Source organism: Triturus cristatus, chromosome 5_1, assembly GCF_964204655.1.
Source record: "Triturus cristatus chromosome 5_1, aTriCri1.1, whole genome shotgun sequence".
Lineage (NCBI taxonomy): Eukaryota > Metazoa > Chordata > Amphibia > Caudata > Salamandridae > Triturus > Triturus cristatus.
Window position 1 is genome coordinate 605,955,161 of NC_140587.1, and position 13,661 is coordinate 605,968,821.

General features: G+C 45.2%; 1 protein-coding gene across 1 annotated transcript in view; it reads right to left on the reverse strand.

Annotated features, from left to right (window-relative positions):
- The window catches only part of LOC146831260 (lectin-like), a 46,666-nt gene extending 33,428 nt beyond the window's left edge, over nt 1-13,238 (reverse strand). Inside the window, exons 1-2 of the mRNA XM_085603862.1 lie at nt 13,166-13,238; nt 7,298-7,386 (exon numbers count right to left, since the gene is read on the reverse strand). Of these exons, the coding sequence (XP_085459988.1) occupies nt 7,298-7,386; nt 13,166-13,223 (147 nt within the window). The 5' untranslated portion in view covers nt 13,224-13,238. The remainder of the gene's footprint in view (nt 1-7,297; nt 7,387-13,165) is intronic.
- Between the last annotated feature and the right edge of the window lie 423 nt (nt 13,239-13,661).

Genomic DNA, 13,661 nt, shown 5'->3' on the forward strand with positions numbered 1-13,661 from the left:
GTAGGCATTGGGTACAATTTGCTCTTGAGACACCAGGTGTTGCCTCACCGAGGTCACGCTGGCTCCTGTATCTCTAAGAGCCTCAACCTTCTTTCCATTGATGGTCACCACCTGCCCATATTTCTTAGTGTTAGAGGGCAGGTAGGTTACAGGGACCATCTCACTGTCTCCTAGCGAGACTAGGGTCATCTGCCCGGGACCCCCACCCTCCTGGACTGCTACTTCCTCCCCAAAGTTAACACTAGCTACTTGCCGGGGTGGAGCACCAGTGGGTGCGGTCTTACCAAACAGGCGACACTTAGGATCAGAGGCAATGTGACCCGGATCGCCACACTTATAACAATTGAAGGGCCCCTTTGGAACAGGTCTACCTGTCGGGGCCCCGTTCTGCTGCGGGGTTGGGGGAGGCTGAGAACCCTTCTGCTGGTTCCCTTGGGAATTACTTTGGGGGCCTTTTTGGAACCCCTTCTGTTTACCCTTGTCCCCCCCACTCTTCTGCTGGGGACCCTGCCCACCTTTGGCGGAGTCTCCCACTTGACCCTTGTGGACCCTGGTGCTGAGCCAGCGGTCCGCCTCCTCAGCAAGCTTCCTCGGGTTGGACAGCTTGCTATCTATCAGGTGCTGGCGTAGCTCAGGAAAACATTGACTGGACAAGTGCTCCCATGCAATTAAATCAAGCAGCCCTTGATAATCATTCACTTTGCTACCCTTCACCCAACCATCCAGCGCTCTGCAGAAAAAGGTCACATATTCCACATACGTACTCTCAGGGATCTTCTTGGTCTCCCTGAACCTCTGTCGATATAGCTCCGGAGTTAACCCATACCTGGTCATTAAAGCTTCCTTCATATGGGGGTATGAGGTTTGGACTTCTAAGGGCAAATCTAACAGTGTGTCCCGCCCTTCAGCAAGGAACCTTCCCCACAACCCCGCTCCCCAGTCTTTCTCAGGGACCCGGTGTGAGGACATGGCCACCTCGTAGGCCCTAAACCACTGCCCTATGTCATCCTTTCTGAAATACTCCTTTACTACATCTTTGGGGATGTACACCTTGGACTCTACCTGCGCTGGTGGAGTGCTGCCACCAGAAGGAGCGGTGTCCAAACTTTTCGCCTTCAGCTCCAACTCCTTCAATCTGATATCATGATCCATTTGGCGTTGTTGTGCCTCCAGGGCCAACTTCTGCTTTTCCATTTCCATTTGTCCTGCCAACTTTGCCATCTCCATTGCATGCGCCCTGTCTGCTGCCCTGTCGGCCAGCTCCTCTGGCGACCGGACTCTGCTGGGCTCCTCAAGGTTGTCGGGTGGAACGATGTCCCCCGCATTCCGTGGGTCTCGTGACTCCTTCCAGGCTCTCAGCGCCTTGGCGTACTGGGTTCTCCTCTTGAATCCAGCATGGGGGACTCGGAATTTCACACTGTAGCCTTTCAATTGCTCCATCGAGTAGCCTTCCAGTCTCTCCCAATCCACCTCATCTATCCCAGAAATCACGGAGAGCGCTCTTCCGGCAGAGAGCGAGCCAGGCATGGTTGCAGTAATGGCAGATGTCTCAACAAAGTTCAACAATTGCAAACCTGTGGCTGCGTTACTTGGTCTGCTCTCACTATCTGGTGATTAATAATTCACTGTATGCAAATTACAAGTGCAAATCCGGAATCCGCACCGCTGCCAACAATGTTAGAGTCGGGGATCTCTGGTTGGCGCAAGGTTGCCCTTGTGTCAAGCAGGAACCCTCTCCTCCACGTCAGGGCGCAGGATAACCCCTCGCGAATGACCCTTGCTCACCCTCTAGGTGCGTGGCGTGAGCAGCCAAGGCGATTCCTCAGGCGTTGTTGGTTAAGCACTTACGATCGTACACACAGTAAATACATCAATCCCCCCAGAAACGGACACCAGCCTTGGATATATATAAAAATACGATTCTTTATGTAAAAATAAGGTATATATATCTCAACAGACTTATCACAAGACCAATAACGTTTTCGCTAGGCCACCAGGTTATACAGCAGGCAAATGTTCTTGGTTCGTAGTTTCAAATGGATAGTTCGTAGGTTCTTTACTTGTAGTTCCAGTACTCACAGAGATCGGTTCCTGCGAACGGGGAAATAAGGCGTTGCGGGCCCCGAGCCCGATACTGGACTTCTTTCGTGATTAGGAGAGTCGGCACAGGTCGGTGCGACTCTCAGCTTGGGAAGTGTTCTTGGGTCCTCAATCAGCAGGTGTGGGCACGTAGGCAGGCGCGGCCAGCGACCCTTTAGCACGGCGGTGCAGGAGGGTCTCCACAGCGGGGGCGGCGCGGCCTGAGAAGTCCGGGGATAGCGAAGCGGGGTCACAGGGCACAGTCAGTGCAGCTGGATGACCCGGCGTAGATCACAGTCGTCGGACGGCTTCCAGCAGGAGGGGGGATAGCGCGTTCAACGCACTCCAATGGCAGGCGGTGACAGGGGTGCAGGCGGCCTGGCCCGGGGACAGAGAGCGGCTCCGGACGGAGCGGGGCTCTCACGGGATTGCGGCAGGCGAGCTCCTGAGTGTCACGGCCCTAGGAGGGGCGATGAGGGGCGCAGTCTCTTTTCCAGCGGGATGCCCACACGGCTCGAATTGGAGGACGAGCAAGAAGCACAGAGAACCCACTGTTCCTGGGGTTCAGTTCAGGGGGCAAGCTCAGATCAAGCCCTTGGAGAATGTTCAAGCACAAAGTAGCAAAGTCTTTTCAGTAAGTCTCTTCCTCTCCTTTCTCAGCAAGGCAGGCAGCAGGCCAGCTCCTCCAGCGTCTCCTTCTCCTTCTAGTCGGGCAGAGGTTCTTTGTGGTAAACAGGATTCCGATTTCTTAGGAGCCAGGCTCCTACTTTTATACCATGATTCTTTTGTTCTTTAGCGCCAGGGGGCCTAGGCCTGGCTCAGTCCAGTTCTGGAGCACTTTGTTATGGTGACTCTGCTCTTTCCTTTCAGCAGCAGGGCAGAGACATCAGCCGCCCCACAGGGGGTGGCGCCGGCTTTGTGGTGGCAGAGCACAGGTCTATTCAAGAGTCAAGGTGTACTCCTCCCACCCATCCAGGTGTAATCTCTCTACCCACCACCTGGCAGCCAACCTGTCTCTGGGGATTCCCCAACCCTGCTCCTTACTGTTGCTGGGCAGAACACACACACATACAGCAGAGGCGGACTGAGATGGTCAGGTCAGTAAATACTAACTTTCTAAAAGTAGTATTTACAAACCCAGGATATTAAAATAAACTTGACTACAAGAAGTATTTTATCATCCTGAGTTCAGGCATACTAAACTTGACACTTCTACCATGCTCTCTGAGTCCACTGGGGTCACAGCGTTGGCGTGATCCCAGCAGCCCATTCTGGCCTATGGAGAGCAGGTAGCCTTCAATAGTGAAGAACGAAAATGGCTGTAATTCACTACTAAGACATGCCACACACATCAGGGCATGTCCTACCTTATGCCTACAATGCACCCTGCCCTTGGGCCTACCAGAGGGGTGGCTAATATGTAGGTAAGGGAAGGTTTAGGGACTGGCAAGTGGGGGCACTTGCGCAGTCAGCGCGACGGTCCCGGCCCGCGCACAGGGTCTGCGGTGGCAGGCCCTAGACACACTTTACAAGGCCGCTTCCGTGGGTGGCGCAACCAGCGCTGCAAGCCCACCAGCAGCATTGGCATTCACGAGCCCTGGCACCCCTGGTGCACTTTACTGGGGACTGACAGTGAATCCAATAAACCAATCGTGAACATCAATTACAGGTACACTTTACCTAGGGAGCACTTGCACTGCGGCACGGATTAGCCGTGGCGCAGTGCCCTGAGCGGACAACACCAGCAAAACAATCGAGGCACCCCATCAAAAAGGGGAAGGGAAACTCACGCCAAGGTGCCAGGTCTAACAGTCGTCAATTGCGGCTGCCTGATACGTTGGTCCATTTAAAATGGTTTGGCAAAGGTGTCATGAAAAATTCTTTGGTAAAGCATTGAGCCTTCTCTGACTTCCTGATTTTGCACCTGAGGGGAAATGATTTAGTTATGTTAAAATGATGGGCCTCAGTGAAGTCCATGAAACAGGATTTACTGTGTTTAAAGGGGTCTTGGTCTGACACGACAGTAGTTTTGATTAAATAATGTAAGGAAGAGTTTAGAGAGGGGCAAAGAAACCTGGGGCAATAGAAAGAGCGTGCAAGCAAGGTAATAAAGAGTTGAGAACATTTTGCAAAGCAAAGGGTTTCGGTTTTTGGAACATTACGAAATTAAGTATGAGATGTTGAGGTTTTTCAGAGATGATGGGGTTCATCTATCTATTTTGGTATTGAGGTGTATGTGATGCTGATACTGGATGTTTTGGCAGGGATACTCCATTTACCAGTAAGTTCTTAATAGAACGGAGGTGAGGGACAGAAACCTTTTTCTGGTGGTGGTCCCAGGGACCACTTCCTGTCCTTAAAAAATGAAACAAAAACATTTCTTTTTTTTTTTAAATGCAGCCCGTTCTCCTTTAAGGAAAACGGGCTGCATTTAAAAAAAAAAAAAGCTGCTCTATTTAAAAGTAGTCCCAGACATGGTGGTCTGCTGAGCCCAGCAGGCCACCATCCCTGGGAGGGCCTGTCATTCCCAAAGGGGTCGAAAATTGCAAGAGGCTCATTAATGTTCATGTACCTCGCAATCTGGGACCCCATTGGGAATCGCAAACAGTGTTAAACACACTGTTGTACATGCCAAATAGCGCCTCACAAATTGCGAGTCGCAAATGCGACGCAATTTGCAAGACGCTATTTGGCAGCTCGTACATCTGGCTCTTGGAGTTTTATTCAACTCCAAGTCCCCATTGGTCCACACTAAAAATTATTCTGCCCCATATTGAAAAAAGCTGCCAGATCCCAGTAATAAATGCCTTAATGCAATGTAAACTGGACTATGAGAACTTAATATAAGTTATGTCAATGGAAACATGTAAAGCGCACCTAGCACCACATGGGCCTCTTCACACTATTGACTGGTAATGAGAAATGACCCTGAAAACTCATTTGAACTTAATATAAAAATCGTAAGTCTTTTTCCTAAAAGATGTGATTCTCAAATCAAGATTACTCCAGAGACGTGGTGCCAGATTTGAGAAGACTTTATCTCCAAAAGAGGATTTCCTACAAATTGGTTGATTAAGTAACTGAACAGAGGCAGACCAAAGAGTCTATGATGTCTTGTAGCAACTGACTTTACATTTTAGAATAAAAATTCTCACCATTTAGACATTTACGCATCAGGCACAGTGTCTTGAAGGAAATCCTATTGTTGATTGGGATTCAGTGAAGAACTGCAAGAAGAGGCTTGGCCAATGAAAAAAGAATGTGCACATTTAACCAATCTGGCGGCATGCTTCTGGATTGCGTAAAGTATAGTCAGTAAATGTTTCTACATTCAGTGCTATAGGAAGTTACAATAATCTAGTCTAGACCTAATAAAGGCTACTACTGTTGTTGATGGAAAGAAGATGCATGACCAGAGAGGGCAGGGTGAGACCACCTCTGATATTTGATTTTTCCATAGTGAGATTGCTATTCCATTTAATTCGAAAGTATTTAACTGTAGTCTTAGGTGAAGAGATGTTACCGAAGGATGCTGCCAAAACGGTGGTGGAATTACCTGAAAAATATCCATTGAGCTGTAACTGGTGCAGAACACTGCTGCTCTCATCAGCATTGAAACCCCCTTGCCTGGCTAACACAAGCCTGGTCCTGAAGCCACTGCATTAATTGACCATGCACTCCAGAATAGCATTTCAGGACTAAACATCTGCTCACAAATTTGTCTGTCATAGCAGTCCTACATTACTATCTGGCAAGTTTCTATTTATTATCCCTCCAACACACTCCGTTCATCCTCGCAAAATCTTGTTAGCCTCCCAAGGATTCCGACAGTCACCTACGGAAATAGGGCCTTTTCAGTTCCCACAGCCAAGTTGTGGAATTTTGTTTCTTCCATTTTAGGGGCTGAATCAAACCTTCTTTATTTGAAAAATCGGCTTAAAACGTGATTATTCAAGAACTAATCAGGACCTCCCCCCTCCTCTGAGACCGTTTAGTTTACAAAAGCTAAGTGTAACAAAACAGAGTTGAAAATAGTGAGTGTTCTGTTCGCACAACGATTTTAAAAATGTGAAGGAAATTAAGGTATTAGTTGGAGGGCTGAGTACCCACCTCAGATTATAACCCCAACCCTTGTCAGGGGGATTCCTCAAAGTCACTGAATGAACCTGAGCTTAACTCTCTGGTAGTTCTGACCTGGCTTGGCAGTTCGGGCTGGACTATTCCCATAAGGAACAGGGTCAAGACTGATTTGCATATGGCTGGGTCTGAACTGGGGTGGCAAAGTGAGATACAGAATGATGATGGAATCAACCCAGATCTGTGACTGGGGGTGAGTGTCTGATAATGATAAGTTTCAGCACTCCGTTCATCATCTCCTTGTGTTTGCTATGTTAAGGATACTCCTGGGTTTGCCAGGCAGCTGGTGAAATAGATGCTGCGGATGGAAAATTGCAAAGTGGCATTGTGTGGGTTACAGACCTCACGTCTCATGGTGAAGGCCTGGCTACTAGATAATGACATGTCTCATACCATAGCAAGAAAATATGTGGCTTTTAATCCTGAGGTCACCAGGCCATGGGACATATGGGATTTGTTCAGGCATTATCTTCATACAGAGGTAGGTTCTTGATTTATCATCCCAGAAGTGGATGGCTAGAGGGGTGCAGATTCATGAAGGTATTACAAGACATCCCTGAGACATGGGTTCATATAGATTTATGCATATTACAGTATGGACCCCTATGCCTACACTGCAGAGATGAATATGGCTGTGTCTAGTTCATTGCTATGATACCTGTTAACATAATGACTCAAATATGCTTTAACAAAGTCCAATACCGATGTTAATAGGACTATTAGCTTATGTGGTACATTAGCATGCATTGGCTGTTACTCTTAACTCGAAACACAATAAAAAGGATAATGAATAGGAGACAAAATTAGTACTAAACATAAGTGATTAAGATAGTAAAAGTTTAATCAAGGAATATACTAGGGGAAAGAAAACATCAGAGGGATCATTTAGAAAGCAGAAATAAGAAATGCATGGATCAATGAGGAAAATTAGGAAACAGATAAGGCAAGAGGGAAGTTAGAAAAATTAAAAGAAAGAGGCAAATTGAAACAGGAGCAGACCAAGCGAGCATGATGAAGGTAAGCAAACTATTGCAAAGGCGGGCGTGCATTCTTGCCCCAGCCAGAGAAATTTGTGTCTTACCTCTGCTTCCATCCAAGTTTTATGAGTGGGAAAATACTTGTAGTACACAGAGGACCTCATCGACCATCCTTCTGGGAAGCTGGCTTGTCCTGTTAGATGAATTGATATCATTCAAAGCATGTTTTTCTGTTACAAACTGACTTTCAATTAATTCTAAAAACTGCACAGTTGTTAGCATAAAAGATGTGGATAAGACTGTTACTTGGATTGAGAGGAGGCACTTGCATACAATCAACCAACATTTTAGAAAGGAGTTACTATATGTAGTTTACAAGCATCATTCACTGACAGTCGTAGCCTCACTGCACTTGTGGGTTTCTCGGTATGCAGAAGACGTCTGCTCTTTGCGGGCTCCATAAAGGAGTGGGGTGTGTCACTTTTTCACCAAGCCCATGTGAGTGTGCTCCATAGGTTTGTATTTTATTTACAGTTTGTGGTGTGTGTGTGTGTGTGTTTGTGTGTGTTTGTGTGTCATTGTCTCCCTATCTCAGTGAACAAGTCAATTTTGTATTCTTTTCTTAGTACCAGTGTTCTCCTTATCCTAGCAACAATGGGACAGACGTACAAAGCCATTTTGCGATTGCAAACCCTGCGTCTCTCAAAGTCGCATTGTTTGCTATTAAACTCATTGTGCAAGTTGGAAAAGTATTTTTGACTTTCATAACTGGTTTACTGACAGATACCGAATCGCAATTAGGAAGCGGCATGAAAGGAGAGGGTTCCCTCCTAATTGTGAATTGGTATGATATGTCAGTATCAGTAGTTTGATACTGCAATTGCGGTCGTGAACTACTGACCTCAAAGATGGTGTTAATTGATTCACACACTGGAAGGTGTCCACTGGGTCTGGGACAGCTTAGCCTTTGTGACTGGTGTTGCCAGCCTCTGAGGGAATATGCAATGGTCATGAGCACCACTCTTTACTGCGCCTCAATAATTTACCAAACAGGGAGCCGTTTTTGTTTTTTTATAAAAAGCAGTAGCGGTTCCTTTGAGGAACAGAAGCTGCTTTAGAAAAAGTTTCCCGTTTGAGAATGCAAACAATAGGATGACAGCCTGCTATGCTCTTTGCATGCCACTAGCCTTGTCTTTGCAGCCAGTCACACAGGGATACAGAAAGCTATTTCAGTGTTGTTGTAATAGTTGTTATATCAGTAGTGTTAGTTAATGTAGCGCATTAGCCCATAATGGGCACATAATGAATTAGAAGGGGTTTGAAAAGAAATCTGTGGTGTTGGCATTCAGGTGTTTGGGGGTTCCTATACTTTTCTTCACCTCTTAAGTCAGAGGCTCTGCCAAGGTGGCAGCCATACTGAAATTATAACTAACAGCAGCCTGTGAATGACCAATAACCCCAACCCTATCTCTCCAGGGGCCTGTTTGGTATAACTTTGGTTGAATCCATTAGTGTGGGAGGCTGACTATGAGACGTGGATTATGGGCCCTTGATTATATGTGACTCAGCTCAATTAAGGACAGTTTCAAGACATTAGGTGCTGTAAGAGTCTCTTTCTTGTGTTACAGGTCAGTTTTGTGGGTCTGGATGTATTTAATAGCTTGTAGTGCGATGAATTGAGCTCCTCTTCATCAGTATGAACAAGTGCATTACCAGAAAGTGGCCATTATACCTCTAGTCCCATTAAGTGGAATGAGGGTGCCATGATATGGACTAGGAATATCGGGTCTCCCTATACACCTAAAAATCTGGGGGATATAATGAGAGAGAGTTCTTTGGAAACATATAGAAAATATTTTAACATTCAGTAGAGACCATATAAATGTGAAGAAAGTGCACTGTTTTAATCAGTGATTCAAGCATATAGTAAATGTTATTAGAAAGTAGGACTTAAAATATCAAGCAAGTTTCATGATCAAATCTATGTTTCAAGGGTAAATAGTACAAAATGAGTTACATATACAACAAATATTGTGGTGAGGCAGTGCACAGGTGAGTAAAATGAGTATTTCCTATATATTATGATTGCAGTGAGCTGATCGTCAGCCAAATTCAATGATATCCCATACATACTATGGGCCATATTTATCAAGGTTTTGTGCTGCCCCTGCAGCTTGCAGGAGGGCAGAAGGGCGACGCAAATCCTAAGTGAGATTAATTTTGCGCGGCCCTGCATGGCTTGATAAATCTGGAGTAACACAAGGCTGCGCAATTTGCTGTCTTGCGTTACTCGGTGGAGTTTCATGGATGGGGGGTGGGTCTTCTTACTGATGTATGACAGAACATGCATGCCATTGCCATGCATGCTTTTACCACATGTCCATTACCACGCATATGCCTTTCTCATGCATGCCTTTACCATGCAACGTTTTGCCACACATATACCTTTACACACATGCCTTCACAACGAAAATGTAAGTATTTCACAGGTAAGTGTAAAACCTTTATTTAAACCTTTATATATATGTAGATAGATAGATAGATAGATAGATAGATAGATAGATAGATAGATAGATGGATAGATAGATAGATAGATAGATAGATAGATAGATAGATAGATAGATAGATAGATAGATAGATAGATAGATAGATAGATAGATAGATAGATAGATAGATAGATAGATAGATAGATAGATAGATAGATAGATAGATAGATAGATAGATAGATAGATAGATAGATAGATAGAGAGAGAGACAGACAGACAGACAGACAGACAGACAGACAGACAGACAGACAGACAGACTGACAGACTGACAGACAGACAGACAGACAGACAGACAGACAGACAGACAGACAGACAGACTGACAGACTGACAGACAGATAGATAGAAGGCCACAGAGACGTTAAAGTTAGGCTCAGGTTTCACTGGCACACAACCAAAGGTTACAGAGGCCTTCTACAGAGATGTTATAGTGAGGCTCAGGTTTCACTCGTACAAAACCAGTGAAATTCAACAGTTAGAGTTAGCTCAGATAACTATAATTTGCGCCCACGGAATGCACTGCTTATGACCTTACATATTCTGTCACTCATGACACGGTCAGTGACAGTACTGATGACATCACTGATAACATCATGCAGTGACTGTTTTTAAAAGGTTTCTGAGTGTTAAATAATTATACCAAGGCGTATCGGTGAATCAGAGGGTGTATGAGTGCCTGTATGGATGATTCAGTGGCTGCAAGATTGACTGTATAAGTGAGTGATTAGGTGTCTCAGTGACCGTATGAGTGAGTGAATGGTTGTGTGAATGTCTGTACCAATCTGTCAGTTGGGGTCTAAGTGGCTGTTTGGGTGTGTGAGTGGTATGCAAGTGGCTGTATTGGTCAGTGATTATTTATCTGAGTACCTGTATGGTTGTCTGAGTGGGTGGGGGAGGGCGTGTGTGACTGCCAGTATGGATGAATGAGTTGGTGAGTCGGTGGCTGTATGGGTTAGTGAGTGTGTGTGTGTGAGGGGCTGTATGGGTGAGTGAGTATGTGGATGGTTAAGTGGGTGAGTGACTGGGTGTGTCAGTGGTTTATAGGTGAGTAAATGGATTTGTGAAAGGCAGTATAGGTGAGTGATTAGGGAATATGAGTGATTGTATGGGTGAGTGAGTGGATGTGAGAGTGGCTGGATGGGTGAGCATGTGCTTGTGTCAGTGAATGTGTAGGTGAGTGAGTATGTGGTAGTATTTGTATTAGTAAGTGAATTGGTATATATGTAACTGTATGGGTGAGTAAGTGGCTGTGTGATTGACTGTAGGGGGAGTGAGTTGGTGTGTGAGCTCTATGGGTGCCTGACTCAGTGTGGGAGTGGCTGTATGAGTGTATGAGTGGATATGTCAGTGGCTGTGTTAGTGGGTGAGTGGGTGTATAAGTGACTGTATAGGTGAGTGAGTGGATGTGTGTGTAGATCTATGAAACAGTGAGTGGGTGTACAAGCACTGGTATGGGTCTGTGAATGGGTTTGTGAATGGTCATGTGGGAGTGGGTGTATGAAAGGTTCTATGGGGAGTGACTGGATGCATTAGTAATTTTCTGGATGATGTAATCAGTGATGTCATTTGAGATGTCATGAGTGATGTAATTAGCGATGTCATCAGTGATGCCACCAGTGATGTGTCTGACCATGTCACGAGTGATGAATTATGTGAGGTCATAAGCAGTGCATTGCGGGGGGGGGGCAAGTTATAGTTAACTAAGCGAACTATAACTGCTGAATTTACCTTTTTTCGATTGAAACCTGAGCCTACCTATAGCGTTTCAGTGAATCTCTAAGGTTTTTTAAAATGCTAATTCCAAACTATAATGTACCTGTAACCTTTGTTTTTTTCATGAATTTCTATGTTTTTTTAAGTAGTAGTTGTGTTTGCAGAGTGGTGGAGAAAGGCGGCTGTGCCTCCCACCAGCTCTCAGGAAACCCGCTGTGGTGGACTTACAGGGGGTACTAGGAGGGCTTCTTAGCCCGCAAGGTCCCTCAGGAGTAAAGTGGACTTATTCCAACAAACCAGTAGTGCGTCAGCAGGGTTGTTTGCAGAGTGGTGGAGAAAAAGGTCATCATCACCGAAGACCTCTTAGCAATCCCGCTGTGTGGGACTTACTGGAGGCAGCAGGAGGGGTAGTTGGCTTCCAAGGACATACTTGCGAGCCATGGGTGTTCAATGGGTGTTGCGTGTTGCAAGGAAATGTAAACATGGGAATGCTTCAAATCTGTACGCCTCCCCAGGGCAGATAGAACGAGGAGAAATATGTTTATTTCTCCTTGGTTTTTTTCTTTCCATGTGCACACATACAAAGAGGAAAACGCTTCCAGCTTCCATTTTGTGTAGGGATGTGTCCCTATCTGCACAAAAACAATCCTGCCAACCATGCATACACCCTTGCACCATGGGGCAAGGGTGCCTGCATTGGAGCTAGGCATCAAATTGTGCGCCAGCTGAAACGATAGGAATACCCTGTATCTTGTAAATACGGTGCATTGCTGCCCTTTTGATTTGACATAGGGAAGCGCAGCAAAAAGCCTTACGGCGCTGCCCTGCACCGAATCATACTACATGAGGCCCGTAGTTGGTGAATACCAAAACAATGGTAAACTTACACAAAAGTGTACGTTTACCTGTGTGACTCAGGGCTGGCAAATTCCGTTCATCCTAAGACATGCAAGCAAACATATGAAAAATAAGCAACATCCTGACACATGAAAGTATGAAGCTGTAGATTGGAAGATTGAAACTGAGTAATGTCTATTTTTTTTCTTTCAAGATTAAGTAGCACTAGAAATGCTACAAATGCACATGCCTTGATGAAGCTTAAAGTCTAACTTGCCACTTTGAGCGAAACATATGCACATCTGTATAAAGCTCACAGTCCTACCTCCACTCCAGTTAAACCGGTCAACTGCTATTTTCAGTGCAGAGACAGACAGACAGTCAACTTCAATATTATCCTATATTAAAAGAACTACATTGTAAAATATGTGTATGCCAAGAAAACTCAGAAATGTCGAAATTTATTAGTTTTATTTGAAAATATATCTCTAATAAAGCTCAACATCTTAGTTTTAAGCAAATCGTGCAGTTGTACTGACATTCTTCGTAGCTGTGTCAGTCCTTCACAGAGTGCTTACAGTAACTCCTGCAGCTTGTGATCCTCTGCAGCTACCTTGATGGTAATTCAATTTTTATCTAAATCAAGTCTCTATTTTCCTCTTCCCACGTTCTTTTCATGAAGTCCTTAGCACTCTCTCAATAAACTTTTGATGGTGTCTCTGTACCTTACGTTTGGTCCTCCTCATCCCTTAACACATCCGTTTGTATTGTGTGCAATAGGGCATTCAATTCTAAGAATACCTTGCACTGAATACAGCTTTTATCACGTCTAAAAAAGTAATGAAAATGCTGCTGTGTTAATAATAAAAAAACCTTACCTGCGCTGTATGAGAACATCGCACAGAGCAGAATTATTTTGCCAACAACTTCCTGCATGTTTGGTTATCTTCTGAAAAGAGGAGCAACAAAGAGTCAAAATACACACTTTACTTTCTGTCCGTATCTTATACACAAAATAGTACTCATTGGTGTAGATGCTAAAACACTGGAAATTTTAAATGGCGGGAAATTATTGTAGATGTAAATTGCCTCACACTTCCATACTGCGCAGGTTTTAATGTTGATATTTCTCAATATGGGCGAGTAACAAAACGTGCCCAGGGAGAGGGAGGGGAGCATGATATGTTAGCAGGGAGACCAGCTTTTGGGTGGAGTCACAGACTTGGTAGCAGGCGGGAAGGAGAACACCGAGTACATTTTGAAGGGAGGGGGGAATAGGGGAGGTGTGGGAGGGGTCGGAAGCAAAGTGAAGTGAAATACAAACCAGCCAGAATAAAGAAAGATTTACTGGGGCAGGGCCAGCCTTGAGGATGC